Here is a 27,466-nt window from a genome sequence, read left to right as displayed (position 1 = left end):
GTAGCTGGGAGTACAGGCATGCACCACCAGGCCCGGCTAATTTTTTCTATATGTATTTTTAGTTGGCCAATTAATTTATTTCTATTTTAGTAGAGACAGGGTCTCACTCTTGCTCAGGCTGGTCTCGAACTACTGAGCTTAAACAATCCGCCCACCTTGGCCTCCCAGAGTGCTAGGATTACAGGCGTGAGCCACCACGCCCGGCCAGCACATGTTTTCTATGTCTTAAAAAATTTTAGTAGGCCGGGCACGGTGGCTCATGCCTGTAATCATAGCACTCTGGGAGGCTAAGGCAGGAGGATCTCTTGCGGTCAGTAGTTCGAGACATGCCTGAGCAAGAGCAAGACCCTGTCCCTACTAAAAATAGAAAGAAATTAGCCAGCCAACTAAAAATAGAAACAAAAAATTAGCAAGGCATGGTGGTGAGTGCCTGTAGTCCCGCTACTCGGGAGGCTGAGGCAGGATGATTTCTTGAGCCCACGAGTCTGAGGTTGCTGTGAGCTAGGCTGACACCATGATGCTCTAGCCCAGGCAATAGAGTGAGACTGTCTCAAAAAAAATTTAGTAAATAATATTTTATCATATGGATGTATTATTTAATTATTATAATGTTGATAATTTAGATTATTTTCAGTTTTCCCTATTATGTGTGTTATAATCAACATCTTTTTTTTAATTTTAATTTTTTGATTTTTTTCCAGCATATTATGGGGGTACAAATTAAGGTTACATATATTGCCCTCACCCCCCCCGTCAGAGCTTCAAGCGTGTCCATCCCCCAGTTTATGATTAGCATCTTTATGCATAGAGCTTTATTCACATCTCTATTTCTATACAATAGATTCTTTTTTTTTTTTTTGAGACAGAATCTCACTCTGTTGCCTGGGCTAGAGTGCCATAGCATCAGCCTAGCTCCCAGCAACCTCAAACTCCTGGACTCAAGCAATCCTCCTGCCTCAGCATCCCAGGTAGCTGGGACTACAGGCACGCGCCACCATGCCTGGCTAATTTTTTCTATTTTTAGTTGTTTGGGTAATTTCTTTCTATTTATAGTAGAGATGGGGGTCTCACTCTTGCTCAGGCTGGTCTCGAACTCCTGAGCTCCCAAAGTGTTAGGATTATAGGCATGAGCCACTGCACCCGGCCTATTTCTATAGAGTAAATTCTTAAAAGTAGAATTTCTGAGTCAACAAATGTGAACATTTTCGAGGGTCTTGACACATATTGTTTAATTGTAATATACAGTCATCACCAGATTTATATGAGCTCCTGTTTATTTCACTGCATCTGCATCAGCATTGAGTATTCTTTCAGTCTTTACTTTTTAAATTTTTTCTAATTCGATAGGCAAAAATTAAAGGTATCTCAAGTTAGTATCTTTTTAATGCTGTGGTGAGTACCTTTCAAATCATCTAATGAAAAGACATGGATAAAAGCTGCTTGTGCACTCAAATGTCTATATTGAAGGGCAACATATTCAAATTTAACTGGAAGAATCATCATGACAGGAATAAAAGTAAATGTTATTAATAGTTTTTTAGTAGTAATTTTTCCTCTGTGATGGTTTCAGATTGAGAAACTGGATGCCCGAGGGATCCAGCTTGCTGCCCTCTTCATGAGTGGAGTCGACACAGCCCTGTTCGCTAATGATGCCTGTGGCCAACCAGTCCCTTGGGAGCACTGCTGCCCCTGGATTTACTTCGATGGCAAGCTGTTCCAGAGCAAGCTAATTAAAGCAGGCCAAGAGCGAGTATCCCTGATTGAGCTCTGTGATGGCCAGGTACCAGCATGTTAGGTAGCTGCTAAGGGCCAGCTCTGATTTGCTGTGGAGATGAATGAGCAGGGTGGGGAAAAGAGCAGAGACATTGGGGAGGGAGGGAGCAAAAGTAGGAAAAAGTGTCTGACCTGAACCTAACTTAGTCGACAGTGGTACCAAAGGCCCATAGTCTGGTGTGTACATGTTATAAAATCATATGTTGGAAAGTTTTTTCATGAACTTGAAGTTTTCTTACCCCATTTGTTACTCCAAGTATTTCTTCCCCATGGAATACTCAGATATACTATACGCCTTTTCTCCAACTTAAGAGTAAAGGAATTCATTTCCTTTATTTACAAAAACTGTAAATCTCTTTTACAAATGATGATTTTTTTTGTAAAGGACTATATTTGGAACTAGAAGAGGATAGTAAAGTAGATGACAGAGTAGAGGCAGAGGACTTTTTAAAATGAAACCTTGGGTAAAGGCAGGTGAAAGGAAATCTTACTCCTTTATCCATTTTCTGGGGAATGAACTGAGGGACTAGAACAGAGGTCGGCAGACTACCCAGCCTACCTCCTGTTTTTTGTAATACAATGCACCCCCTGTTTTTGTAAATAACATTTTATTGGAACACAGCCACATTCATTCACTAACATACTGTGTATGACTATGTTCATGCTACAATGGCAGAGTGGAATAATTGTGACAGATATTATGGCCTACAAAGCCTTAAATATTTACTGTCTGGCCCTTTTCAGAAGTTTGGTGACCTCTAGACTAGAGGTATGGGCTTTTCCTGGACAGAGCTCAGAGTCTCTGATCCTGAGTATGGGGAAGAAAGTTAAAAGGCTTTTTATTTGTCAGATTTTTGTTCTCTTTTACCTAATTCTGTTACCTCTCCTTTAAAAAAAATGACCTAGACCAATGCTAGCCATGTAATAGACCATTAGTAAATCCTTATTGTTATATTTATCTTCCTTGACTTAGTCAATGCACCTCACAAGCCTTGGTCAGAACTGATATGATGTCATGTGGAGAGTGGGGATTTTAGTGCCAGATAAGCTTCCTGAGTGTATAGCCTTAAACCATTTAATTATAGGCCTCAATTTCTTAATGGAAATAGAATTATGAGACTGTACCTAGATTGTTCAATACAATACTGTGCCTGAAACATGGGAGAAGTTCAAAAAGTGGCAGCTGCTATTATTATTGTGCTCCTCATTTGAAGGCTGACCTGGCAACCAAAGTGGAAAAGATGAGACAGAGTATCCTTGAAGGAGTCAACATGAATCATCCACCGCCTTCTGCTCTACTTCCATCACCTACTTTTGTGCCTCCCATGGTGCCCTCTATCTACCCTGTTTCACTTTATTCCCGAGCCATGGGCTCTATGCCACCTCCTCCTCAAGGAAGGAGCCGGGGCTTTGCAGGTCAGTACCTAAGAAAAAGGTATTTGCCATCCTCAATTTATTTCATAATAACCAATCCAGTAATTATTGCCAGATACAGAAGCAACAGTTTCATATATATCTTATAATCATTTATTAATACTTTCTGTGTTGTGTAGTGGTAGTATAAAGAGCAGTTTATATCCATTTTGACTTCCCAGACCACTCTCCATAGAGTTGGTTGGTCCTCAGGGATTTGACTCTCACCAACCAAATTCATGAAGTGATAGATGGTGAAACCAGAAGCCACTTTATTACTTTTGAGAATGATAACTCATATGAACTGGATCTTCATGATTGCTGTTAGTTCATTCCTTCCCCTATAGGCAGATGTACACAGGAGCTTGCAGGAAGAGCAATGGAGTAAATGGCCAGTGTTGGCAGATAACGATAGCTTGATGTACCCATTTCCACTCTGGGGGTAGACCTGACACATTTCCTTTCCTTCACCTCTAAAAGCATGGAGAGAAATAAGTCACTGACCATGCCCCCAAGAGGATTGCAGTTTAGCGAGGAAAACAAATATACACATACATACATATACATACATACATACATATGTATAAATTATGGTGATATCTGAGCTACCACTTAACCATGAATAGATAGTCATGCTTAGGTAGTTCAGATACTTATCCTGATAATTCAAACAATGTGTCCCTGGTGAAACAGGATATTTTAATGGGGACATTTTAACATGAAATAGCAAGATTTTATGATTAGGTGAGGGTGTCATTGCTGTGGTTGAAGGTTTGTTGTCTATTGCTCCTTGCTTTAAAAATAATAAAGCTAGAAGTTGAAGTTAGTTTTTTAATGTCATAAAATTCCGTGTGGGGCCGGGCGCGGTGGCTCACGCCTGTAATCCTAGCACTCTGGGAGGCTGAGGCGGGCGGATTGCTCGAGGTCAGGAGTTCAAAACCAGCCTGAGCGAGACCCCGTCTCTACCATAAAAATAGAAAGAAATTAATTGGCCAACTAATGTATATAATATAAAAATCAGCCGGGCATGGTGGCGCATGCCTGTAGTCCCAGCTACTCGGGAGGCTGAGGCAGGAGGATCGCTTGAGCCCAGGAGTTTGAGGTTGCTGTGAGCGAGGCTGACACCACGGCACTCACTCTAGCCTAGGCAAGAAAGCGAGACTCTGTCTCAAAAAAAAAAAAAAAAAAATTCCGTGTGGGTGTTTAGCTGGAGGCTGAGCTTAGATGAGCAGCATGAAAGTCTGCTCTGGTAACTCCCTGTTCAGTAAAGTAAAGATCAAGTCTTACATCTGGGGAGCCAGTCATTTCATCCCATTTATTTATTTATTTATTTATTTATTTATTTATTTATTTATTTATTTATTTATGAGACAGAGTCTCACTCTGTTGTCTGGGCTAGAGTGCCATGGCGTCAGCCTAGCTAACAGCAACCTCAAACTCCTGGGCTCAAGCAATCCTTCTGCCTCAGCCTCCCAAGTAGCTGGGGACTACAGGCATGTGCCACCATGCCAGGCTAATTTTTTTTTCTGTATATATTAGTTGGCCAATTAATTTCTATTTTTAGCAGAGACGGGGTCTCGCTCTTGCTCAGGCTGGTTTCAAACTCCTGACCTTGAGTGATCCTCCTGCCTCGGCCTCCCAGAGGGCTAGGATTACAGGCGTGAGCCACCGCGCCTGGCCTCTCTTTTAGATGACTTTATAGATCCCTTCTCTGATTCTTTGTGTGTTGATTTTATCATGTAAGTCTCAGAAGACAGCTTTAATTAAGGCCAAGTTTTCGAGAGGTCAACAATGCCCCAGCTACCAGTAATACTTTGTTTCTAGTTACTGCTGGTTCATAAGGAGCCGTTGCCTTCTGAAAGGCCACAGAAGAATCCCCAAATGCAAGTGTTTCTTGTCCCTCTTAGGAATAGCTATCACGCTAGTAGTTCCTTGGACTCTAAATTTTTATATAAGCGAAGAGTTCTTTACTAACAACCCACTAAATGAGTTAAGGATTATTAACATTTGGTTTCTTTCCATAAACTAAAATTAAAGGCCTATTAGAATTCCTTATTCTATGAACACTTATTTTTGTGCTTAATTACAAAAACTTGACTGTGCTTGTAAGCTTACACACATAGTTGGAATTTCCTCTGTTTATGCCATGTGTCTTGAATTGGTTCTGGTTTCTACCTATTCTTGCTTTTTAATTATAAATTACTATTTTTTTTTTCTTTTTGAGACAGAATCTCACTCTGTTGCCCGGGCTAGAGTGCTGTGGAGTCAGCCTAGCTCACAGCAACCTCAAACTCCTGGGCTCAAGTGATCCTCCTGCCTCAGCCTCCCGAGTGGCTGGGACTACAGGCATGCGCCACCATGCCCAGCTAATTTTTTCTATATATATTAGTTGGCCGATTAATTTCTTTCTATTTTTAGTAGAGACAGGGTCTCACTCTTGCTCAGGCTGGTTTCAAATTCCTGACCTCGAGCAATCCACCCGCCTTGGCCTCCCAGAGTGCTAGGATTACAGGTGTGAGCCACCGCACCCAGTCATAAATTACTATTAATTTCATTAATTTTGGTTTAGTTTGGTTGTTTGGCTAATCATACAGTGTATAGTGATGTGTATTAGTATCAAAAGTGGTTTTGGCCTATAATTTTCTAGTAACTAGATTTTCAGACATTTATTATCTTGACAAATATTGAATTTCTACTATATGCAATTGTTGGTAGTTAACAATTAATCACCTACACCCCATTTGCTAAAGTAAATATGTATGGATCTTCAAATCCCTCCCCCTAAATTCACTTCAATCATAACTCCTTTGTTATTACAGAATCTTTTAACAGAGAGAAATGAAAATAAGAAACGTAGGTAGGCTGTAGGATCTTTTGTTCCACCTCTTGTCTTACCTTGTACTTACCATTCATTACGGATATTCTTCCTCTCTTGCCAGGTCTCCATCCAATCCCACCTCAAGGAGGAAAACTAGAGATTGCTGGGATGGTTGTGGGCCAGTGGGCAGGCAGCAGATCCTCTAGGGGCCGAGGATCATTTGGCATGCAAGTGGTTTCTGTCGGTGGGCCAGGAAAGGGGTATGTATTCAAACAGGTTGGTATTAACTAGTATCAATCAAGGTACCCTTGGGAAAATGCCCGGCCATTGAATCCTTCTATTAGGTAAGAGGCATTAACTAACTTTCCCTTTTTAAAGCCAGTTTTCAGTTTAGTTTAGCAAACATATAAAAAAAAATGCCCTGCCTTGACAAAAGAATTTCTGCCCTAGAGGAGTACATGGAACACAGAACAATTCAGTTCAGTATAATGTAGAAATGACAGAGATAGAAGTTTACAGTGGTAATATAGAGGAGGGACATCTAACTTAAGAGGGTCAAACTTTCTAGAGGAGATGCGTAGTTCACCAAGTGAAAATGAGGTTGTAGGCTTTATATGTTTCTCATGATCACTTTTTTTTCCCCCACTTGCTAAAGGCATGGAAAAGAACAGACTAGTAGAGGATCCAAAGGACACAAAAAAGGAATTAAACAAGTAAGTACTTTTGTGAGATTATCTCACTTCTGTTTGAAGCTTCTTGCCTTTTCAGCTAAATTGCAAGAGATCAGATCCGGCATGGAAACTTGACCTGCTCAAGGGAGCTTCACAGTTTCTCTAGGCATTTTATTTAATTCCCCCACTATCTAGTGGTCTAGTGAGGGTTAGCCCACAGGGCTGCAGAGGTTTATCCTTTTCCCTCAGTGAGGCTGCAAGATAGAAACCAGGTGCTGTGTCCCAAAGACCCACACTTAGCATAGTATATGCTATATGCAGCCAGAAAGGGGCCAGAGTGAAACTAACAGTGAGATTGCCTACAGCCTGCCTGAGTTTCTGAGGAGCCACCAGGGATGCTTGGAAAATTGGGCTTTTGCCTTTGCTGAATATGAGCAGGGGGAGCATTACCATTTTGCTTATTCTTCATGACTCAGCAAGGTCTTAAATTTTCTTGTAATGTATGCCTTGAATTATATTATGGTTCCCACTGGTCCTTATTAGACACACCCCCTTCCCCCACCCCAAATACAGACTATGTGGACCTAGTCTTGTAGTGATCCACATTCTTATACTGAACTCAAACCCTGGGCTCCTCATAGTATAGCAACATCCATTTCTTGAGTACCTACTTTCTACCAAGCATCCTCTAGACATTTCACATGTAGTCTGTAATCCTGGGCAATTTTGTCATCAGTTCTGAATCCTAAATTTGCTCTCCTGTATACAGCCAGTCCTCACCATATCCATGTTAACCCCCATTATCTAATGTTTTCTCAAAGAAGATAAATTTGCTCTAATGTTATTTTGAGCCAAAAATGGAACTCTAATGGTAAGCCCCCCACACAAAGCATTTTATAATGCACTCCAAAGCTAGAGGGCAGTGACTTTGTCCTTTTTTCAAAGCTTCTCAGCTTTTTCTAGCAGCTGCTCAGTAAGGTAAAAAGGATTGGACCTAGGAAGAAAGATAGTCCACTCAGGTAGTTTCCAATAAGATGGTACAGACTTGGTGAATTCATGGCTCATCAGATTCAGGGTCTGATCACATATATGTGGATATGGCTAAGGGGAAGGGAAAAGGAAGGGAGTAAAAGTATTGATTTATGATCAGAAGAAATAATCATTGTAATATACTGTACACTTATTCTTCTACAATCACTCTTTTTTTTTACTAGTCAAGTGCAATAGTGAGAAGAGGGGAAAGAGTAGAACAAGGAATTCTATCTATAACTGTTTGTGAACAATCAACTGAGATAACTACCTTCAAACCAACCTCCAGTCACTCTTATAAACACATGAGTTTATTGAAACCACATAAATACCCTGTGAGGTATTTATTATTCCCTATTTTAAACAGGAGGAAACTGAGGCTCAGAAGAATGAAATATCTTGCCCCAAATTATCCATCAAGTTACTATGAGAGTTGACATTCTAGCCAGAGCTAACTGGTTCCAAAGCCCTATGTGTGCTGATTGCAATACAGTTTAGCATCTCTAATTGTTAGAGGCAAGAGTCAGACTCAGGTCTGGCTGACTTTTTGCACATACTCTTAACCATTACTGCTAGAACTTTCTTTCTCTAAGGACAAGATGTAAGAGATGCCATGGTATCAGAAGTTTGCCTGAGGGCATGAAATCAGAACAATGATATTAGCTAGCATTTATTGTGTTCTTACAGTGTGCCAAACACAGCATGTTCTAAGTGTTCTACATGAACTGTCTCACTTGAATGCTTACAGGAACCTATGAAGTATAGTACTCTTATTCTCTCTATTTTACAGATGAGGAAAGAAAGAGAAAACAAGGGATAGTAGGTGATATTAAATTTCTCTTAGCTAAGATTGCTGCCGATACTCTTATCTACTCTAGGGGTAACCTGGCCAAGGAAATTCTCATGTTCACTTTGTTTTTAGCTAAGGCATCTTCCCTGGACAGAGATACTACTAACTTCCTTATTGACTTTCCTTTTCCTATTTAGTCACCCTTTTTCCAGAGTATGAGAAAATTAATTGTTCCAGTTTATTAAATCTGCTTACATTGTACTCCTGTCTTCCTGGGATTATTCCTAGGCCATGAGAGTTTATAGGTTCTTAAATTCTTAAGTCACTTATTTGTAGTGTTTTGATTTCTCTGTTGACTCCTTCCGGTGGCTAATTCTATCCATTGTGTGAATGTTTACTTGTTTCATCTTATTTCCAGGTTCTTTTTTTTTTTTTTTTTAAAAAAACAGAAAGGCTGGGCGCTGTGGCTCACGCCTGTAATCCTAGCTCTTGGGAGGCCGAGGCGGGCGGATTGCTCAAGGTCAGGAGTTCAAAACCAGCCTGAGCAAGAGCGAGACCCCGTCTCAACTATAAATAGAAAGAAATTAATTGGCCAACTGATATATATATAAAAAATTAGCCGGGCATGGTGGCGCATGCCTGTAGTCCCAGCTACCCGGGAGGCTGAGGCAGAAGGATCACTCGAGCCCAGGAGTTTGAGGTTGCTGTGAGCTAGGCTGACGCCACGGCACTCACTCTAGCCTGGGCAACAAAGCGAGACTCTGTCTCAAAAAAAAAAAAAAAAAAAAAACAAAACAGAAAGTCTCCAAGTATATTTCCAGGTTCTTGAGAAACATTTCATAGTAGCCCCCATGATGTACAGACTTTGGAGCCAAATGATTTAACTTTGAATCTGGCTCTGCCACTTACCAGTTCAGTGAACTTGGGCAAATTACTTAGCCTCTCTATGCCCTAGTTTTCTCATCCTTAAAATTGGAGAAATTGGTATCACCTTGCAGGGTTGTTATGAGGATTAAATTAAAAGTCATTTTACTTTGTCATTTACTTTGTCTAAAGGAACAACAGAGGATGTAGCATGTCCAACCACTTAGTAATCAAAAGCTGTTATTATTCCTAATAACATTCATTGAGAGCCAGTAATACACTGCAGAGTTATACAGTTTATAACATTAGCACTAGCAGTCACATTTCTGGGATTAAAAGAAAAAGAAGCTAGATGTGGTGGTGGTGTGTGCCTATAATCCCAGCTACTCAGGAGGCTGAGGCAGGAGGATCTCTTGAGCCCAGGAGCTTGAGGCTACGGTGAGTTATGATCACAGCCCGGGCAGCAGAGTAGAACCATGTCTCTAAACAACAACAACAACAAAAAATAAAAAACAAACCAAAACAACAACAAAAAAGAAAAACAGGTGATTGTTTTTAGTTATGAAGGATTCCGTGGAATGTTGCACATAGATCTCTTATGTTTCTTTCCTTTCACTTGCACATCTACATCGGACTTTAGAGGCTGACCAACCAGGAATGGAATCCTAGCCCTATGACTTTCTATTTAGGTGTCCTTGAGCAAGTTACTTTAATCTTTCTGAGCCTCAGTTTCCTCATCTGTAAATGGGGCATCATAAGATCTACCATTTAGGATCCCTATAAGTATTAGAAAAGCAAAGTTTTGTGAACAGTAGCTGTGTCATTTTGCCATTGAATTATAGTTGGGTCCATCTGTTGTCACCATAAGTTCTCAGGACAGTATCAGAATGGACTAGGTATCAACAAGCTTTAGGTTTTCTGGTTTTTTTGAAGAACTGAAACAGCTTCTTCACGCTAGCCTATGAACATGTTTAGGAAGGGTCAGCCAGTTTGGGATTACCATTTCCACTGAGTATCTCTGTTTTTGACAGAGCTTTTCAGATGGAGTCTCTAAATCCCTGGAGCATCATCAAAGTCGATCTCACTCACAGGCAAACGGAAACAATGGCACATTGATCAAGGAAGAGAAGAGTGATCATCATCTTCCAGTCCCATCACAGTGTGGCTTATCCAAAGACAGCAACGTGTGTAATAATGGTAACCGCTACCTCCCTGTGAAGAATGGGGAGAAGAACCGCTTACAGGAGCAAAAGCTAGAAACTGTGGCACAACAGAAAGAGGAATGACATGCTGAAGATGGCTTCACCAGATCAGGAAGATGGGAAAACCTGTACTTTTCTGATTCTAGGCCCAAGTTAGAGGAGAATATAAATGCTTACCCTAGATTTATCCAGTATTTGGATGGGATATCTTACTGTATCCATCTTTTCCCCTTCCCTATCTTTTTCTGGGCTTCCAGACTTAGTGGTCTGCTTATGGGGAAGTTCTGGTCAAAGATCAATGGCAATAAGACTAGCTCCTATTCTCAAATTCAATATATAGCACCAATATTCTCTTTATCTCCCCTGGGAGCCTAGTAAGGAAGTAACTGTCAGAAATTGGATGTCATCACGTAAGGTCTTATAGAAAAGTTCCAGCTTTGGTTATCTGAGCATTTAGCACCATATTCATTTGCATATTTACGTGATGAACCTATAGGGTTGTGGGGACAGCTGTCTATGGCTTCCTGACTTGTTTTTTTTCTCTATGAAGTGGTAAGGCCATGATATATCATCAGTATCCACCTCCTCCTCACTCTTTCTCCCAGCCCACCTACCCCAGGATTTTGTACCACCACCTCTAGCTCTGGCCTGACAATCAGATAGGTAGATGTTTTCAGGAAAATAAGATAGTATTGGTTGTTTTATTTTATTTTATTTTTTGTTTAATACACTTAAGAAACTACCAATGGCCTTTGTACTGGGGGATTAAAGTGAGTCAGAAAAGTATTGGGCAGATTTTTCCTGCCTCTCAACCAGTCATTGTTTGTAAAATAGAAGATGTGGTGCGGTTCACCTACTCCTTACTGCCCACACCCTGAAAGGGTTGGAATCAATGTAGTGAAATTGAGTACAAAAGGGACTCAAAAGACTCTGTGTGTGTATGTATATGTGTGTGTTTATGGGTGTGTGCGTGGGTGTATATATGAATGCGTGAATCTCTCTATATGCATACACATACCCTTTATATAAAGAGACAGATCTATTTATCTATACATATTTTATATATATATGTGTGTGTGTGTGTACATATATATATGTATATGTACACACATACATAAATACATGGTGATGTCCCAGATGATGTACTGAATTTCCCATAAATGCTTCCACTGCTATGGAGTGGTGGGTTTCAAAAGACCACACTTTAAATCTGAAATCCTTACTAAATCACAGCCCATTACAATTATAAGTAGATGGGCTACTCTAAATCAGACAAAAAGTACTTTCCAGAGATTGCCTGTTCAGAATAACAAACACTTAAGTTAAGCTTAATCTTGAACAGAACCCTCACATCCCATATGGTGAAAACAGGAGGTTGAACTGGGATTGGGAAGAGTTGGGTATTTCCTTATGAAGGTTTGGAGAGAAAAGTGGGGATGGGAGGTGACTACCATTTGAAAGGGCTTTCAGCCAGTTTGGAGGAAATCTCTTCTGGAACTCCAGGGTCAAATTGATTTCAGGATAGAACTGATTGACATGAATCCTTGAAAGGGAGAGGACTAGAATTGGAAAGATGGGTTAGGGAAGTGTGAGGAAATTGACAATTTGATTTTACGTGCCTAGATTGTTTCATTTGTTCATTGACATTCTGACTACCGGATCTTTTCATTTGCTTTGCAAGGAAGACTTCAGAGGACTCCGGCCTGGGCCTTTGAGACCTATTCTGTAAAAGACTCTCAGCCTTGTTTATGGCCGTTATCTGCCCAGGATAAAAAGGCTGTTCCTCCTTGCTGGAGTTAATCTTGAGACAACCTTGTATTTCCAGTTTCCCTCCTTGGGCAGCCTAAGTATGAGGGATGGAAACATGGCTTGCAACAAATTAGCATGGTGTCTTCATTCAGGAATTGAAGTTTCTAGCCCCACACACCTCTTTTTGGGCTTTGTGATATTCTTGTCCAAGAAGTACCATTTCTCCTGGAATACAACTGACTGAACTTCTAGCAGGGTTCTCTCTTTTTGAAAAACCCCATGCACCTTAATCCACTGCAGGTCCTTGGTGATTTTTGCCCAGACAACCAGAAGGCTGTTTGCTCACTGGCCACTTATAATGACCTTATCATGGGAAATTAAAACCAGTCTCAGACTATTTAAGCCTAGTCTGGCCCAGTTTAATAGAACCCACAATTTACAAGGAAAGGGAACCCTGGAATGCCTTGCTCCCTGTCTAGATACTTCTTACATAAACCAAAGGTTGACAAGAATGTATATCTAGATAGATACAAACAAAAACAGGGTATACAGAACCTTCCTGTTTGGAATCAGCTCCCCTGATTTAGTCCCCCTTCTCTTGGACCCACCCAACCTTTCATAACATCTTGAAGGTTAGGATTCTATATCCAGTAAGGGAGAGAATTAGTAGTAAATTTACATGGCTTGGAATTTTCTTTCTGGAGCCACAGAGGGATGAATTCTTTGGAGCTCTAAAAGTAACCAGAATCACTGAGCTGCTAGATATATATATATATCCATTTTCTGGTATTTTTTTTCAGTTGCTGTTTCTGTGCATCTTTATCTGACACAATCAGATGACAGTATTGTTAACTCTCACAGCATTAAGAAGATTTCTTATTTTGTAGGCATGTACTGTGAGAAGTAAAATTGCTGCTTTGACAAGGATGATTCCAGTTTACTAAAGGTGGATGATTCCATCTTGATTTTCTCCCTTCTACACACCTTTACTTCCCCCTAGCCTGGCCTAGGGTGAAACAAGTGTTCACTTCCAATCTTGATTTTTATTTGGATTCAGCATTTTGGGTTTTGAAAGTTACAAGAAAGAACTATAAATGGCTATATTCCTAGATTTTAATCTATCTGACAGAATATACAACTTAAAAGCCAGAAAAAATTAGGGTTCATTACCGGGAGATGAACTTTTTCTAGTTGTAAGACAAATTGGTGAAGGTGGGGTCTGATCTTTATTGTGTCACTTGAAGAGACTGTCATCCTTTACTTGAGGTTCCCTTTCTGACAGTGATGTGGCCTCTCTTGAACAAAGTCATATGGGAGCCCCCAGAAATGACCCCTTTACTGTGTAGGGCCACAAGCAAAAAAACCCTGGTTGTGTATAGCCACTGATGCCCAAGGACTCACAGTTCTTGATTTCTGCTGGTGTGTCTTGGAGTTATTACTCTTTACCCTTTTTCAGTGGCCAGTCTGGTCTGGACCAGGCCTGAAAAACTTATGCTCACTTGTATCATTTTCATTCTGAGCCAGTAGGACTTTGAGTAGACTTAAAAGCCCAAGAAGTGGTACTTGCTTTGGCTAGTGACATTTGATTTTTGTCTCCATCTTGATTTACTGACATTTTTGGCCAAGTCACACTAACCTTGTTTGATCATTAAGAAAAACAGCCCACAAGATATTAGGGAGGGTAGTTAAGGTGGAAGGTGGGGGGCAGGAATGCTTATGTAGGGTAGAAAGAATATGGGGGTACCTGTTTGGTTATGGTGATTCAGTCCTTTGGAACCTTAGAAAGCTCCTGTAGGCATGTAAATGCTACCATTTCTGCTTCTAAGATCCCCCCCACCTTTGAAATGACAATACAAATAGACCACAGTTTAAAGTACTTAGTATAATTCTACTAAGGTTTAATCATTATACTTGTTCACTGCCTGGTACATATTTGCTAAATATGCTTGGCGTTTGGGGTTGGGGTGTGAGTTTTCACTGTTCCATTGTGTGTCACCCTGTATTTTTCTCCCTCCTGTGACTTTGGCATCTTCTTTGACTTTCTATTTTCTTTTCCTTTGGCTTATTGCAATAGTCTGCTGGTGCAAGTAGAGAACTCAGTGTGCCTATTCCCCTATTACTGCTAATTATCTTCAATATTGTCAGAGGTTTTCTTTATGTTCTAAGAAAATAATGCAATTTTTTTACAAAATCATCTTTTCCAAGTTAAAAACAAAATAAAATATCCCCTGTGATAGGGTGCCCATTTCAGCTTTTGACATTGCCCATTATAGATGCTTTTTTGTCTATGTTGGTAGTAACTAATGACTAGTGAATTTTCATGTAAATGAAGCAAATTAAATATTTCAGATTTTATTAATCTCTTATAACCCTGCCAAATCTGATGACTTTTTATTTTAATTACTTCCCAGAAGGCACTTCCCCTCCTACCTTTTATTCTATTCTGTTCTATTTTTAGAATAACACACTAGATAAAGAAACTTTAAGTGCAAGGAATCAGTGATTTTTAGTGCTCCCTGATAATGTTGACAACAAAAGTAAGAAATTCTTTAATTGTTTTTTCCTGTGTTACTATCTTCTCTCCTGTGCTCTTGATAGTGTGTTTAGCAGATGGATAATATGTATTTCTCTTTTCCACTCCCAGATTCCAAATACCCTGCCTTTTTGGTCCACCTCACCACAAAAGCTCCAAGGTTTATTAATGTAAGTTTGAATGGATGCTTCTTTGGGGAAACTGCAGAAATTAATGGAAGTGTTTCAGAAAGGAATGAGAATGTTTCAGGAGTTGTTCTGTGATGGAAATTGGTCTGTTGTTCTGTTAATGCTGATGGAAAGAAACTTGCAGTGCTTAATAAAAATCTATTCTTTTAGTAAAAAAAATTGTGAAATAATTTTGTTTAAAGTTTGATTTCTTCTCCCATCTCCGGATCACATTCTGCAAACGAGAGATACACTTGTCTCAATCTAGAGTGTTACACATAGATTTAGAAGTCCATTTGTAGAATATCAGGGCCAGAGACCCAGTACAAGAATCATCAAAAGGAAGACATATTTAGCTTGCTGGTTAACTTCTTTATTTGGATGTTCTAAAGGGACTTTTGTCTTGTCTTGGTGTTTCCCAAACTGAACCCATCCTTTTTTTTTCAGCATATTATGGGGGTACAAATGTTAGGGTTACATATATGGCCTATGCCACCCTCCCCCCTCCCACCCGCCCAACACCTGATAAATGTTATTCCTATATGTCCACTTAAGTGTTGATCCGTTAATATCAATTTACTGGTGAGTACATGTGGTACTTGCTTTTCCATTCTTGAGATACTTCACTTAGTAGAATGGGTTCCAGCTCTATCCAGGAAAATCCAAGAGGTGCTATATCACCATTGTTTCTTAAAGCTGAATAGTACTCCATGGTATACATATACCACATTTTATTAATCCACTCATGAATTGATGGACACCTGGGTTGTTTCCACACCTTTGCGATTGTGAACTGTGTTGCTATAAATATTCGAGTGCAGGTGTCCCATTTGTAGAATGTCATTTGATCTTTTAGGTACATCCCCAGTAGTGGAATTTCTGGATGAAATGGTAGATCTACTTGTATCGCTTTAAGGTATCTCCATATTGTTTTCCACAGAGGCTGAACCAGTTTGCAGTCCCACCAGCAGTGTAGGAGTGTTCCTATCTCTCCACATCCACGCCAACATTTATTGTTTGGGGACTTTTTGATAAACACCATTCTTACCAGAAATAAGTGATATCTCATTACAGTTTTGATTTGCATTTCCCTGATGATTAGAGATGTTGAGTATTTTTTCATATGTTTGTTGGCCTTTATTCTGTCTTCTTTTGAAAATTTTCTGTTCATGTCCTTTGCCCACTTTATGAAAGGGTTGTTTGATGTCTCCTGGTTGATTTTCCTGAGTTCTAAATATATTCTAGTTATCAGCCCTTTGTTGATGTGTAGCTTGCGAAAATTTTCTCCCATTCTGTGGGTTGTCTGTTTGCTCTCTTGACAGTTTCTTTGGCTTTGCAGAAGATTTTTCATTTGATTAGGTCCCATTTATTTATTTTTGTTGATGCTGTGATTGCCTTTGGGGTCTTATTCATAAATTCTTTGTCTAGAAGAGTATTTCCAACGTTTTCCTCTAGGATTCTAATAGTTTCACACCGAATGTTCAAGTCTGTTACTCAGCGTGAGTTGATTTTTGTGAGAGGTGAAAGGTGTGGGTCCTGTTTCAGTCTTCTGCATGTGGCTGTCCAGTTTTTCCAGCACCATTTATTGAATAAGGATTCTTTTCCCCAGTGTATGTTTTTGTCTGGTTTGTTGAAGATTAGTTGGGTATATGAGGATGATTTTATATCTGGGTTCTCTATTCTGTTCCACTGGTCAATGTCCCTGTTCTTGTGCCAGTCTCAAGCTGTTTTAATGACTATAGCCTTGTAGCATAGTTTGAAATCTATTAGATTGATACTTCCTATTTTGTTTTGATTGCCTAGGATTGATTTTTGCTATACGGGGTCTTCTCTGGTTCTATACGAAGCATAAAATTATTTTTTCTATATCTGTGAAAAATGATGGTGGTATTTTAATAGAGATTTCATTGACTCTGTAGGTCACGTTGGGTAGTATAGACATTTTAACAATGTTGATTCTGCTGACCCATAAGCATGGTATATTCTTCCACCTGTTTACATCCTCTGCTATTTCTTTCTTCAGTGTTTCATAGTTCTTCCTGTAGAGGTCTTTTACCTCCTTAGAGAAATATATTTCTAGGTACTTTATTTTCTTTGTTGCTATTTTTAAGGGAATTAAGTCTTTGATTTGGGTCTCACTTGTACTACTGTTGCCGTATATGAATGCCTCTGATTTCTGTGTATTGATTTTGTATCCTGAGATTTTACCAAATTCATTTATCAGATCAAGGAGTCTCTTGGCTGAATCCTTGGGGTTTTCTATGTATATCATGTCATCAGCAAAGAGTGAGAGTTTGATCTCTTCTGCTCCCATTTGGACACCCTTAATTCTGCTCTCTTGTCTGATTGTTGTAGCAAGGACTTCCAGCACTATGTTAAATAGAAGTGGAGATAGTGGGCAACCTTGTCTTCCTCCAGTTCTAAGTGGGAATGCTTTCAATTTTTCCCCATTCAGTATGATATTGGCTGTGGGTTTGTCATATATGGCTTATATCATTTTTAGGTAAGCCCCGTCTATGCCTATTTTGTTGAGCGTTCTTATCATAAAAGGGTATTAAATTTTGTCAAATGCTTTTTCTGCATCTATTGAGAGGATCATATGGTCTTTATTTTTGTTTCTGTTTATATCGTGAATTACATTTATAGATATGCGTATGTTGAACCATCCCTGCATCCCTGGGATGAAGCCCACTTGGTTGTGATGGATTATTTTCTTGACATGCACCTGGATTAGATTGGCTAGGATTTTGTTGAGAATTTTTGCATCTATATTCATAAGGGATATTAGTCTGTAGTTTTCTTTTTTTGTTGTATCCTTTCCTGGTTTTTGTATCAGGGTCATGTTCACTTCATAAAATGTGCTGGGGAGGATTTCATCCTTCTCGATGTTGTGGAATAATTTCTGCAGGATAGGCACCAGTTCTTCCTTGTAGGTGTGGTAAAATTCGGGTATGAAACCATCTGGTCCAGGACTTTTCTTTTTAGGAAGGTTTTTCATTGCTGTTTCAATTTTATACTTGATATTGGTCTGTTCAGGAATTCTATTTCTTTCTGGTTGAGCCTAGGGAGGCTGTGTGTTTCTAAGAAATTGTCCATTTCCACCACATTTTCCAGTTTGTGTGCATAGTGGTTTTTGTAGTATTTATAAATAATATCTTGTATCTCCGTGGCATCAGTTATAATTTCTCCTTTATTGTTCCTGATGGAGCTTATTAGAGATTTTTCTCTTCTGCTTTTCGTTAGTCTAGCCAAAGGTGTGTCAATTTTGTTTATTTTTTCAAAGAACCAACTTTTTGTTTTATTAATCTTCCGTATAGTTTCCCTGTTGTCAATTTCATTTAGTTCTGATTTGATCTTAATGATTTCACTTCTACTGGGTTTGGGGTTGGTGCCTTCTTCTTTTTCCAGCTCTTTGAGATCATTCATTAGGTTGTCTATTTGTGATCTTTTCAACTTTTTGATATAGGCATTTATGGAAATAAACTTTCCTCTCAGGACTGCTTTAGGTGTGTTCCACAGGTTTTGGTAACTTGTGTCACCTTTGTCATTTAGTTCAAAGAATCTTTTGATTTCCATTTTGATTTCCTGATTTATGAAGTGATCATTGAGCAGAAGGTTGTTTAGTTACCTTGCCTTTGTGTAGAAATGAGAGCTCCTGATAGGATTGATTTCTACATTTATTCCACTGTGGTCTAAAAAGATATCTGGTATAATTTCTATTTTTTAAAATTTTTTGAGATGTGCTCTGTGTCCTAGGATATGGTCAATCTTAGAGAATGACCCATGAGCTGATGAGAAGAACATATATTCAGTGGATTTGGGGTAGAATGTCCTATAGATGTTAGTCAGGCCCATTTGTTCTAGAGTTCTGTTTAAGTCCATTATTTCTTTGTTGATTTTCTGTTTAGAGGATCTCTCCTGTGCTATCAGTGTGGTGTTAAAGTCTCCAACTATTATGGTGTTGTTATTTATCCATTTGTTGAGATCAAGTAGAGTATGCTTTATGAATCTAGGTGCACCAAGTTTGGGTGCATATATATTTGGAATTGTTATGTCTTCTTGTTGAACTGTACCCTTCACCATTATATAGTGACCTTTTTATCTTTTATTCCTTTTGTTGATTTAAAAACTAAGTTATCGGCCCCAGTCACTGAGCCGCCGCCGAGGACTCAGCAGCCTCCCCCTTGAGCCCCCTCGCTTCCCGACGCTCCGTTCCCCCCGCCCGCCTTCTCCCGCCGCTGCCTTCCGCAGGCCGTTTCCACCGAGGAAAAGGAATCGTATGGTATGTCCGCTATCCAGAACCTCCACTCTTTCGACTCCTTTGCTGATGCAAGTAAGGGTGATGACCTGCTTCCTGCTGGCACTGAGGATTATATCCATATAAGAATTCAACAGAGAAACGGCAGGAAGACCCTTACTACTGTCCAAGGGATCGCTGATGATTACGATAAAAAGAAATTAGTGAAGGCGTTTAAGAAGAAATTTGCCTGCAATGGTACTGTAATTGAGCATCCAGAATATGGAGAAGTAATTCAGCTACAGCGTGACTAGCGCAAGAACATATGCCAGTTCCTTGTAGAGATTGGACTGGCTAAGGACGATCAGCTGAAGGTTCATGGGTTTTAAGTGCTTGTGGCTCACGGAAGCTTAAGTGAGGATTTCCTTGCAATGAGTAGAATTTCCCCTCTGTCCCTTGTCACAAGTTTAAAAACCTCACAGCTTGTATAATGTAACCATTTGGGGTCTGCTTTTAACTTGGACTAGTGTAACTCCTTCATGCAATAAACTGAAAAGAGCCATGCAAAAAAAAAAAAAAAACCTAAGTTATCTGTAATCAGCATTGCCGCACCTCCACCCCTTTACCTTTAGTGTAACTACATCCTTGCAAGTTAGATATGGTTCCTGAAGGCAGCAGATACTTGGCTTGTATTTTTTTATCCATTCGGCCAGCCTATGTCTCTTGAGTGGGGAGTTCAAGCCACTCACATTTATTGAGATAACTGATAGGTGGGGCAGATTTCTGTTCATTCTGAGGGGTTGAACTTTGTTGCTTTGTTTTCTCTCTTGAGCCATTGTTGTATCTGGGCTTTGATCTTTAGCTTTGAGTAGATTTACATTCATGAGTGTTTATTGTGCTGATCTGTGGGTAACACTGTTTTGAGTACTTCTTCAAGGGCTGGTCCTGTCTTGGTGAATTCCCTCAGTCTTTGCTTATCTGAGAATGTCTTGATTTCTCCTTCATATACAAAACTTAGTTTTGCAGAGAATAAGATTCTAGGCTGGGCATTGTTCTGTTTCAGAAGAGTGAGAATGGGGCCCCTGTCTCTCCTTGCTTGTAATGTCTCAGTAGAGAATCTGGCATTATTCAGATTGACTTTCCTTTGTATGTTACTTGCTTCTTTCATCTTACAGCTCTTAGAAGGGCCTCTTTAGTTGATATTTTGGTGTTCTGATGATTGCCTGTTGTGATTCCTGTTTGCATTGAATCTCCCAGGGTTCCCTTGAGCTTCTTGAACTTATATACGGAGATTTTTAGGAAGGTCTGGGAAATTTTCCTCTTTTATATCTTTAAATATCTTGTCCAACCCTTGAGTGTTTTCTTCTTCCCCTTCTGGTAATCCTATAACCCTCACATTAGGTTTCTTCACATAATCCTACATCTCTTGTAGGCTTTGCTCTTTCCTCTTGATTCTCTGCTCTATCTCTGTTACTGATTTATTTAATTAGAAGGTGTTATCTTCAATCTCTGAGATTCTTTTTTCTGTTTGTTCTACCCTGTTCTTGAGGCTTTCCACTGTGTTTTGTAGTTTCCTTAATTGATTCTTCATTTCCATTTCATTTAAACTTTTCTTCATTGTTTCAATTTCTTCAGTGAATTTGTGTTCCAGGTCCTGGTGTCTTTTTGTGTTTTCTTTGTGTTGGTTAACCAGTTGTTCTCGCAGGTTTTTGAATTTTCTTAGGATCCACATTTGAAATTCACCTTCTGTCATTTTGGTTGCCTGATTTTGGTTGGTGTCCACTTCTAAGGGGCTGGTGCTCCTCTTTGGGGGTGTGTTTTCCGTTTGGTTCTTCATATTTATAGAGTTCCTTTGCTGATTTCTTCCCATCTGGGTCAGTTGTTGCTTCTTGTCTTTAGGTTTTTGTTTGGGTATTGACATGCCCTGTTTAGTATCTGAGCCAGTAGGTGGTATTTGTTGGTGAGATTCAACCACACCCTGTATGATGAGTCTTTAGGTGCCATGAAAATGGTGTGCAGAATGTCCTCCCTGTCAGTAGGTGGCGCTTGCTCGGAGGAACAAGCTACACTGTTGCTTTTGGGTCTTGTATTCAGTTCTTGTTTCCCTGAAGAGGTATTCTAGTTCCTCAGGTGGTGGGTGGGGCCCTGTGACTTCCATGTGTCCTTTTCTCCCCCTCAGTGAGGGCTGGTCTGGGAGTCAGTCTGGTCGGAGCTGGGCTGGGTAAGCCTGCCCTCAGGCACTGCCAATGCCGTTAACAGGGGTCAAAGTTCTGTTCTCTGCTTCTGGGAAAAGCTGTCAGGGAGGGTCTTGAATGGCCCTACTTAAGGGCCAAGACTGGAGAGAAATAAGGAAGCAGGGCTCAGAATTTGGTGGTATGCCCCTCTGAGCCTGCTGCTGGAATAAAGTCTGATTCTCCAACCCTCTGTGTGCTGTTCAGTTCTTTCCCTGGTCAGTCACTGTAACACTTGCCGGAACACTTTGGTTCCCTTACCAGGAAAGCCGACCACACTGGCCCCTAGAAGCCACTGGATCGGGGACAAGCACAGTGGATGGCGGGACCTCTGAGCTCCTGCCAGCTGCAGAGCCTCAGACTCACCCGGACACTCCGGAGGGAAGGACCAGTCAGAGGCCAGGACCCACCCAGGATAGGCCCGTCAGTGAGACGGAAGAGGAGCTTGATCACTTCCTAAGGGATAGACCTGTCAGCAAGACGGAAGAGGAGCTTGACGTCCTAAGGATAGCCCATCAGTGAGATGGAAGAGGAGCTTGACCTCCTAAGGATAGGGACCCCCACCCCAGGGGAGGGAATGTGTAACCTCTGTGTGAATGTGTGAGTGGAAGGAACTCAGTGACTGCTTATGGTCATTGTATCTGTGGACCCACAGCTTCGGCTACAGTGTTTGAGTGGGTCCTAACTTGTGGTTCTGTGGCGGCGGCGTACTGCATAACAGCGATTCACTCCTAGTGATAGGGAGTGACCAGGCCTGGGCTCTATACGGGTACACCTTAGCCAAGAGGCACCTAAATTCCCTCAAGGGACTAAGCCAGGCAAACACCTGAGAGAAGCCCCTACCCCTTGTCTGTCTTGTGATGAAAGAGAAAGGGGAGGAGCCGGAGCAGGGACCAGAGTCTGGGCAGGGACAAGGCTTGGAAAAGGAGTATTGTCGGTGGTGTAGGGAATAGGAGTGCTGGTTAAACCAGTTAAAAGATGGGAGAGTCCGAATCCAAGCCAAGAATTCTAAGGTGCATGCTGATAAATTTCATACGTTCAGTATGGACAGTGGTGACTGGGACTCCGGGTCACCCAGATCAATTCCCATACATAGATTCATGGCTGGAGATCCGCCCAAACTATGTCCCCTTGGGTTCGGCTCTGTGCTGATGAGGGACAGAGTAGGGTTCTAGCAGCTCGGAGGGTCTGCGGTCTTAAGGCAAAGCGGATACATCAAGGAGACCCGATCGAGGACCCACTACCGCCTTAAAACCCACAAGTCTTGCCAACCTCCTGGGCACCCCTGACTGCACCCACTCCACCACCGGCATCTCCACCACTCATCCACCGGTTGTGGTCTGCCCAAGGCCTTACCCCAGCCTTCCAGATGCCTCTGCATGAAATGTGAAGTCCGTGGCAGGTTCGGGATGATGGGACCATCCAGCCCGGGCAACTTGCCCTGTATTATCAGCCTTTCTCCACCACTGACCTATTGAATTGGAAACACCATACCCTGTTCTACTTGGAGAAACCGCAGGCCCTTGTCGACCTCCTGGAATCTATCTTCCAGACTCACTGTCCCACGTGGGAAGTTTGCCGGCAACTCCCGCTGACCCTCTTCTGTACCAAAGAACAGCGTCGGATCATGACTGGAACTCTGAAGTGGCTGCAGGAATGGGTGCTGATGGGCACCCTGGATGTGGAACAATGGGCATCACGAGCAGTGCCCGAGACCAACCCAGAGTGGGATTTCAACTCACCAGAAGGACAAGCGGCACTCGAGCGGTACCGAGAGGCTCTTCTCCAAGGAGTACGGGAAGGGGCCAAAAAGCTGACCAACACGAACAAGGTTGCCCTAATTACCCAGAAGCCAGAGGAGTCACATTGGGTAATGACTTCTATGAGCGCCTCTGTGAGATATACTGAATATACACACCTATTGACCTGGAGACAGCCAAAAACCAGAGAATAGTGAATGCAGCATTCGTCGGGCAATCGGCCTTCGACGTCCCGAGGAAGCTGCAGAAACTTGAAGGATTCGCAGGCATGAGCATCACATAGTTAAATGAGGTGGCCCAGAAGATGTACGTCAGCCGGGACCAGACTGCTCAGAAGGAAAAAGATCAGAGGATGAAGAAAAAGGCTGCCCTCCTGGCTGCTGCACTTGGTAGACCCAACCTGTCCAAGCGGCCCGGATCCCCACGAAAGGGGGGAACCAGAGGACAGGCACCCCTAGCAAGAGACCAGTGGGCCAACTGCAAGGGGTTTGGCCACTGGAAGAATGAATGCCCCCACAGAGAAGTCACCTGTCTCAAGGAAGGGCCCCGTTCAGGACTATCCAACAGAAACCGGAAGCCCAAGAGCTACTGGGGCTCACTGGCATTGACTCTGAGTTAGGCCAACAGGGTTCCTTCACTCTTGGCCCTCAGGAACCTATGGTCAAGATGAAAGTAGGTGTCCAACAAATGACATTCATGGTGGACACTAGAGCAGAACACTCAGTTGTGACAACCCCCGTGGCCCCACTTATAAAATGGCAAACAACTATAGTCGGAGCTACCGGGACTCAGGTAGCCAGACCCTTTTGTCAGTCCCAGGTATGCCAACTGGGGGGCCATCAGATAAGGCACGAGGTCCTCTACATACCAGTCTGTCCCAGTGCCTCTCTTGGGATGGGACTTGCTGAGCAAACTTGGGGCACAGATCACCTTCCATCCCAAAGGAGCTGCAAGTCTCAAGCCCAGCACCCCGGGGACCGCCACTCTTGTAATAGCAGTCACCATGCCATGAGAGGTGGAGTGGAAGTTATATGGAGAGGTCACGGAGGAGCAAAATCCCACTGAATTCCAGCAAGGTTTCCTGCTGGTCTGGGCAAAAGACAACCTCCCCAGCCTTGCGCACCAGCATGCCCCTTTAGTGATTGAGGTAAAGCTTGGTGCCCAGCCAGTCAGGAGATGGCAGTACCCCCTCTCCAAGGAGGCATGAGAAGGGATACAGGAACATATCGAGAGGCTTAAGCAGGAAAGGATCTTGGTGGGGTGCCAGTCTCCTTGGAACACGTCACTCCTGCCCATCAAGAAGCCAAACGGAGGAGGGTATTGCCCTGTCCAGGAACTGCGACTGGTCAACAAGGCCACGGTGACCCGGTGGTCCCGAACCCGTACACCCTCCTGGGACTCATCCCACCAGATGCTGCCTGGTTCTCCTGCCTAGACCTAAAAGATGCATTCTTTTGCCTGTGACTGGCTCCAATGAGCCAACCGCTGTTTGCTTTTGAATGAGAAGACCCCAGATACGGCTGACGAAGCAGAAGCAGCTGCAGGAGTTCCTTGGGGAACTGTAGCATATGGATTCTGTAGCATATGGATACCAGGTTCTCCCTAAAAGCTAAGCCGTTATATGAGGCATTACGGGGGCTCAATAGTGGGGAACTAGAATGGACCGAAAGCCAGGAGGAGGTTTTTGAAGAATTAGAAGAGTTGCTCAAGAAGGCCCCCGCATTGGGCTTGCCAGACCTCACCAAGAACTTCAACCTGTTCGTGCACAAGAAGAAGCAGGTAGCTATGGGGGTACTGATGCAGGCTGTGGGCCTCTGGCAGAGGCCAGTAGCCTATCTGTCCAAACAGCTGGACTCAGTAGCGTCAGAATGGCCACCTTGCCTGCGAGCACTGGCAGCAACCGTCTTGCTAATCAAGGAAGCGGACAAGCTTACGCTTGGGCAAAATATCCATGTGCAGGTTCCACACGCAGTGGTGGCTTTGATGAACACATCAGGGCACCGATGGCTTTCTAGCAGTCAGCTGGCTCAGTACCAGGGACTTCTGTGTGAAAACCCATGAGTCACCATTGAGACTGTGCGGACCTTAAACCCTGCCACCTTCCTTCCTACCGGGCCAGGGCCCCCAGACCATGACTGTGCCGAGGCCGTGGAGGAGATCTATGCAAGGCGGCCAGACTTGAAAGATAGTCTGTTGCTGGCACCCGACCTGGAGCTCTACACAGACGGCAGCAGCTACACCCAGTATGGCAAACAGTTGGCTGGCTACGCAGTCACCACAGGGAGCGAAGTTATCATGTCAGCCCCTCTGCCTCAGGGATGGTCAGCCCAGAGGGCAGAGTTATGGGTGCTCATCCAAGCCCTCAGGCATGCCCAAGACAAAAGGGCCAATGTATATACAGACTCCAAATATGCCTTCGCTACGGTGCACGTACACAGGACAATCTACAAGGAGACAGGGCTATTGACCGCGGGCAGAAAAGAAATCAAGAATAAGGAAGAAATTCTTCACCTAAGGGAAGCAGTGTGGGCACCAAAGGAGATTGCAGTCATCTATTGCAGGGGGCACCAGAAGGGCACAGACTCAGTCGCCAACAGTAAGCGTCTGGCAGACCAGGCAGCAAGACAGGCAGCCAGTATGGGACAACCAGAGGATTCCCACTGCCAAATGCCAGATCCTCCTGGCCCTGGAGTGGCCAGAGAAACCCAGGTACACGCCAGAAGAAGACCAATGGGCAGAGCAGGAACAGGCCCAGATGGATGGTGGCAATTGCCCAACCAAACCGTCTTCATCCCGGGAAAGCTGGCCTATCCCATTGTGTCTCGGTATCATAATCTGACTCATCTGGGAAAAACAGCCCTCACCCAGCTGCTTGCCCGATACTATTATATAGCCAAACTCCCCTCAGTGGCAATGACAGTTACTGCCCAGTGCCAGACCTGCGCCAGGAACAACGCAGTGGCTAAACCAAGGCCAGCCCCAGTAATTCAGCACACTGGGGTGTCCCCGTTCAGCCAGGGATACAAGTACTTGCTCGTTATGATATATATGTACCTTCTCAGGTTGGGTTGAGGCTCTGAGAGAGGTCATCCTCCGGTGCGATAAAGGACCCAGCTTTACTGCAGAAGTTACACAGATCCTCTCCAAGGCATTAGGTATTCAGTGGAAGTTACACACGGCCTATAGGCCACAGATCTCAGGGAAAGTGGAGTGCATGAACCAAACCCTCAAGGTTACGTTGGACAAACTCTGCTTGTGTGTTCCAGGGGAAGAATGCTGTTACTATGTAACCAATCAGGAATTGTAACTACCAGTCAAAGGGCTAAAAGAAAGAATCCACAAGAGAAAACAGGAGTTAGAACAGGCTTGGGGCTTTAATTTATTGCCCCTATCCAGCTGATGGTAACCATGGGACCCTGCTTGCTCAATGCAGTTATTAGGTTCATAGAAAGGTGATGCCGCTGTATAAACTGATAAGGGCATCAAAAAGGGGGAATGGTAGGGAAAAGCCCCCACCCGAGGGCCCTGAGGCAAAATCCACTGCTGATTGGATACATGTGAAGCATACAGCTAATCCTACTATCCGTTGATTGGATAATTTTGCATGCTCATAGTTGATTGGCTATGTGTGACCCAAGAAATATATAAGACTGGAGAGACATAAGGAAGCGGGGCTCAGAATTTGGTGGCATTCCCCTCTGAGCCTGCTGGCAGAATAAAGGCCGCTTCTCTGACCCTCTGTGCCACTCGGTTCTTTCCTCCCCCTGTCAGTCGCTGTTAACACTTGCTGGAACACTATAAGGCAGCCTGTGATGTCTCCTCTGGCCCTTTGCTAGACCCCCAGGCTGTCTGCCATGGGTTTCTAAAGCTTCCTGGCACTCTGCTCCAGGCACCACCTCTGACTCCCTCATCCTGAAAAACCATTTTACCTCTACAGACGAGCACCAGGGCCTGGCCCTCAGTGTCCTTGCCCAGCCTTTGGGCTCCTGGAGCCCACCCACCTGTACTCCAGTGGCTTATTTATCCAAACAACTAGACACCACGGTCTATGGCTGGCTGTGTTGCCTTAGGGCACTGGGCGCAGCAGCCTCTCTCTCCAGGGAAGCACTAAAGCTTTCCCTAGGACAGCATCTACATGTCTTTTCTACCCATCGCCTTCAAGATATCCTAACTCTCCGCTCGCTGGTGCTCCTCACTCCCTCTAGATTACAGGAATTCCATCTCCTTTT

The 27,466-nt window shown here is 42.7% G+C and overlaps 2 protein-coding genes and 1 pseudogene across 2 annotated transcripts in view; all 3 read left to right on the top strand.

The window, feature by feature from the left end:
• The window catches only part of FAM120C (family with sequence similarity 120 member C), a 118,399-nt gene extending 107,652 nt beyond the window's left edge, over positions 1-10,747 (top strand). The window contains exons 12-16 of the mRNA XM_020284870.2: positions 1,571-1,780; positions 2,988-3,189; positions 6,126-6,264; positions 6,660-6,717; positions 10,390-10,747. Coding sequence (XP_020140459.2) covers positions 1,571-1,780; positions 2,988-3,189; positions 6,126-6,264; positions 6,660-6,717; positions 10,390-10,644 — 864 coding nt within the window. The 3' untranslated portion in view covers positions 10,645-10,747. The remainder of the gene's footprint in view (positions 1-1,570; positions 1,781-2,987; positions 3,190-6,125; positions 6,265-6,659; positions 6,718-10,389) is intronic.
• Positions 10,748-19,128: 8,381 nt separating this feature from the next.
• LOC142865941 (eukaryotic translation initiation factor 1 pseudogene) lies at positions 19,129-19,840 on the top strand (annotated as a pseudogene).
• Positions 19,841-20,859: 1,019 nt separating this feature from the next.
• On the top strand, positions 20,860-27,241 carry LOC142865850 (uncharacterized). Its single transcript, XM_075999289.1, is given in 1 exon segment — positions 20,860-27,241. A coding segment is annotated over 1 exon segment (1,488 nt). The 5' UTR covers positions 20,860-24,821; the 3' UTR covers positions 26,310-27,241.
• The last annotated feature ends 225 nt before the right edge of the window (positions 27,242-27,466 follow it).

This window comes from Microcebus murinus, chromosome X, assembly GCF_040939455.1.
Source record: "Microcebus murinus isolate Inina chromosome X, M.murinus_Inina_mat1.0, whole genome shotgun sequence".
NCBI lineage: Eukaryota > Metazoa > Chordata > Mammalia > Primates > Cheirogaleidae > Microcebus > Microcebus murinus.
Note: the sequence above shows the minus strand (reverse complement) of the source record. Positions and strands in the feature narration are given on the sequence as shown.